The sequence below is a fragment of the Priapulus caudatus genome, unplaced genomic scaffold, assembly GCF_000485595.1.
Source record: "Priapulus caudatus unplaced genomic scaffold, Priapulus_caudatus-5.0.1 Scaffold430, whole genome shotgun sequence".
In the NCBI taxonomy this organism is placed as follows: Eukaryota; Metazoa; Priapulida; class Priapulimorpha; order Priapulimorphida; family Priapulidae; genus Priapulus; species Priapulus caudatus.
The window spans coordinates 186,335-190,748 of NW_014577491.1; the positions used below are offsets into that span (position 1 = coordinate 186,335).

The 4,414-nt window shown below is 46.7% G+C and overlaps 2 protein-coding genes across 2 annotated transcripts in view; both read left to right on the top strand.

Annotated features, from left to right (window-relative positions):
- Positions 1–4,414, top strand: part of LOC106810312 — a 16,866-nt gene that overhangs the window by 9,004 nt on the left and 3,448 nt on the right. The gene's annotated exons all lie outside the window — the stretch shown is intronic.
- On the top strand, positions 2,001–3,283 carry LOC106810313. The gene is made up of 2 exons (XM_014813621.1): positions 2,001–2,396; positions 2,769–3,283. The coding sequence occupies exons 1-2, from the start codon at positions 2,027–2,029 to the stop codon at positions 2,771–2,773; spliced, it is 375 nt and encodes a 124-aa protein (XP_014669107.1). The 5' UTR covers positions 2,001–2,026; the 3' UTR covers positions 2,774–3,283.

Here is a 4,414-nt window from a genome sequence, read left to right on the forward strand (position 1 = left end):
GAGAGGCGGAGAAGGCAAAGAAGAGAGAGGAGAGGAGAGAGGGACGAGGGGGGAGAGAGGAGCGAGCGGGGCAGCGAGGCAGAGAGAGAACGAGAGAAAGGCAAGGAGAATACAAAATCATGCAACGACGTCATTAATCGCTTATCAATAGTACAAACAGTCAATGTTACTTACAAGATCAGAAATATTGTTTGTTGTTTATTACGTAATGATGTAGTATAATCAATAAATGATTACATGTAGTATTGAAATCACATTTGTCCGACTCTCTGAATTGCTGACATTACGTCTGCGTCGCAACCAACTGTATAGAGATATATGTACTGTAGAGTGTAGCTTGTATGTTATAATTTAAAGTATAAATAATCAAGAAGACGTAATCCTGTCTCGTTCCAATCGTCACGTTCAAATGCTCTGCTACCCCAGCCAATCACGCACACAAACACTCGTATTTGAATTATTGCGCGAGAAATGTACGTCAGCATCTGTACAAGTCTCCATCTAACGTCCGTAACCTATCTGCTTAGTACCCAACCTAACTATTTCTCATCTGTATGCTAAACGCCAAACCCTGCTTCTATGTACAACTAAATCTATCTACAATTACTAATTCTCGCCACACGCACAATTACCTTGAATATCCTCCTCACTATATTGTCAATAAATTACATACATTGCATATATGATAATAATACAGCATTAAAATTCAGAACATCCTACACATCGGCACAGACGACAGACGGCACTACATATACGCGCCCCGTGTTTCATATACGCTATGACGCTTCACGTCGCCGTTATTGAGTGTGTCGACACAGCTGGTGGAATCACAACGTCAAGGCACGTGTATATACATCGCCGTGTGTAATTTGTCAGCGTCCGTGGCACCCGGCATATCAGAAGTATGCGTGGAATCGCTGCTCGTGGCCATTTATATACACAACGTTTAAATATCACGCACGCCGTGCGCGTAGAATCCATTTCCCACCACCTTCACCGATTTTTAAATTAATACATACAATATACAATCATAGATAATATTATAATTATAAGCTGATAAAAAAACCTAAAAAATTTCCGGGCAACCACACCGAGACACGATCCCCTGATCTGCGTCTCGGGGGTTAAAAAGCCCGTGGAAACAGCCCGCGGTTCCGCACGCGGACGCTACCAACCACGCCAGCTAGACAAGCGGCGAGATTCTAAGATAGTATGCGGTTTACGAGCCTAGGCACCCGACTCGTGACGGGAACGAAGCCACAGCGCCCATATATAGACTGGAACGACGTTCACGAATCAGACAAGCTCATAGGTATATAGGCGTACATATAACGATTTGTCTACACAAACGCGGCAGCACCTAGCTATGATTAGACTGTATCTTCGTGGATTGTTTGTAAATACTATTGGAATTGCTGGTGTTAAAAACCTATTATTGCTGTTTCTGTCACCGTCGTGGTTGGTCATAACGGAACGTGCCTGGCAGTAAAGGTACAAGACCCCCGGGGTGTCACCCCTGTGGCATAATTATGGACTGATCAACCACCCACAAACTTAATCACACTGTAGAGTGCTAGCTGCCTACACATATGCTGCTGCCTCATTTGACATATGCAGGAGTCACACGATTCTTCCATACTAACTAGTTCATTCCAGAGCACGGCCTCATGGAATTACTGTATTTTTTCAGCAAATGTCCAAAAAATATTTGGCAGAAGTGCAACCGCATGAATCTTCAAAATAAGCACATGTGTTATTGTTAATATCTCCTGCCTCCTCTCCTCTCTGCTCCCCGCCTCTCTCCTCCCCTTTCCTCCTCTCTCCACCCCTCCCCTCCTCGCTCCACCCTCCCCTTCTCTCTCCTCCTTCCACCCCTCCCCTCCTCTCTCCACCCTCCTCTCTCCACCCTCCTCTTTCCACCCCTCCCCTCCTGCCTCCTCCTCATGCCGCAATACATATGACGTAACGAGTGCAGACGGATGTACATTACATGAGCCCGCAGCGCACCTTAGCGACAGGTTCGTTGATGGAGGTGGGCCTAGGCCACCCTCTCCTGCTCTCTCTTTCCGGCACTAACAAGCGGTGTGTGCTTTGCGAGCGGGGCCGCGAACACACCAACTGCACCGCCAACTACCTGCTGGACAGACCCATCACCCAGAGCGAGGGGGACATCGCTCGCACGAACGCGCTCTTCCTGGCACAGTTGAACCTGTTCGTCGACCTGCTATGCACCGACGGGAGCCACGCGATGGTGAAGGGTACCGATGAAGCGTACGCTAGCCTAGGCGCGGCGAACAGGGTCGAGAAGCAGGAGGACATGCCACATCACAAGCGGCGGACGGCGAAGAAGATCTGCAATGCTGGACCAGCTGAGGGAGCAGGTTGGCAAGATGAGGGTGAGTGAGTCCGCAGGCTGCGGCGACAACGATGATGATGGTGGTGATGATGATGGTTGTGATGATGGTGATGATGATTATGATGACGACGACGATGATGGTGGTGGTGATGATGATGATGATGATGATCACAACTTACTTTGTTTTTATACTTTTATTTTTTGCTTTTATAGTTCCGTGTTAGTTACGTGTGTTCAGGGCAGCAACAACTGTATATTAGTATTATAGGTCATGTGTGTGTCTGTAATATAATATAATATAATATAATATAATATATATACACATATATATATTTATTTATTTATTATACACAGTATATATATATTATATTATTAAATATTGCTAATGCATCGTGCTGTATCTGGCTCTCAGGATGAGATGATGAACTTGAAGCTTGAGCATCGCAGGCTCACAGATGTCGCTCAACAACTGACACAGCTTCGACTCCATCGACCACCAACTCAGCCTATCTGACATATCCGCAACGGAGTGTGTGACATATCCGCAATTGTGTTGTCATGATGTCGAACGAAAGGGGGGGCAGGAAGAACGATGTTCTCCTGCGTCTTTCTTCGGCTGCTAGGTTAAATACAGCAGAACCTCACTTCCACAATACTACATCAATTTAATTTCTGTCGATTACCAATCTCAATTATGAACAAACGATGAGCTGAATAAGAGACAGGGAATCGATTACATTTTTCTAATCTTCTTTCGTTGTTCGTCGGCAGAATTGTCTATAGGAGATGGTGCCGAGATATCGGTGTCAGTGTCCATAGGTGGGCACACGGACTCAAGCAAGTGGGCGCATGTAAGTGCATCTCTCTCGCTCCCACTCCACCCTCTCTCTCTCACCCCCTCACTCCCTCTCACTCTCTCTCTCTCAATCTTATCTGTCTCTTTCTTTCTCACTCTCTCTCTCTCAATCTTATCTGTCTCTTTCTTTCTCCTTCGCTCTCCCACCCCTCTTTATTGTGTAGCATCCAAGTCTTTGGAGTATATTTATTTGTGGTCAGAACGGATTCATATTTGGTGTCAGTTTGCATTTGTCAGTATATGTTCAATTGTAATTTGTAACTGCTTTATATCTGGCATTATTGCGAATTTTTGAGAATGTTTGATCGTAGCAATTTTGTTTTTCTTGTCATTTCACATGTTGTGGTGTGTTCAATCTTTCTCCTCTTCCGCAGAATAGTTTTTAGCGTAACTGTTTCTTAGATGGCATCACTGCAAATTGCACGTTTGCTCGTAGCAATTTTGTGTATGTAGTCCGGGAGCCATGGGGTCATACCCTGCACTGAGAGTTAAAGTGTTTTTTTTGGCTGATTCTTGTAGACTAGGTGTTGGTCTTCACTTTCTAGGTGACCTTTTGTATTGAGAGCGTCAACTCAAAAATTGGCGAAAAATTAGGGGTGGGGAAAACAAAAAGTCTACTAGATCTGTTGTTTTTAAAGCTAATGGATCATGTGACCACTCAAAATGTTGGTATTTAAGAGCTCTTTCTAATGATAGGTGAATAATGAGGTCACTAATTTTTGACCTTTCTCGAAATCTTGAATATTGCTTTTATCACCCCTGCCTTGGTGAGAGAAGAGGAGGGGGAGGAAGGGGGAGGGGGACGGGGGAGGGGGGACGGGGGACGGGGGGGAGGGGGGCCGTCCGTCCGTCCCCGTTACGTCTCCCTCTCCTTCTCCTCTCTCTAGAGCGGGGGAGGGGGAGAGGAGAGGGCGAGGATCGAGAGGAGAGCTCCCCCCCTCCCGTCCCCGTCCGCCTCCCCCGTCCCTCCCTTTCCTCCCCTTTCTCCTTCCTCTTCTCAACCAAGGCAAGGTGATAAAAAGGGGGGGCCGCTCAAGGCCGGGGGGGCTCCTCTCGTCCCGCTCTGTCTCCTCTCTCCTCTCCGTTCTCCTCTCTCTTCCTCTTTCGCCTTCCTCTTACTCCCTATTCTCTCTCCTCTCCCACTCCTCTGCTTCCTTCGCCTTCTCTCTCCCCTCCTCTTCCAGCCTTCCTCCACCTCTCCT

Excerpts from the sequence above, each read along its gene's own strand:
- LOC106810313 (XM_014813621.1), top strand. The coding sequence starts at position 2,027 with ATGGAGGTGGGCCTAGGCCACCCTCTCCTGCTCTCTCTTTCCGGCACT.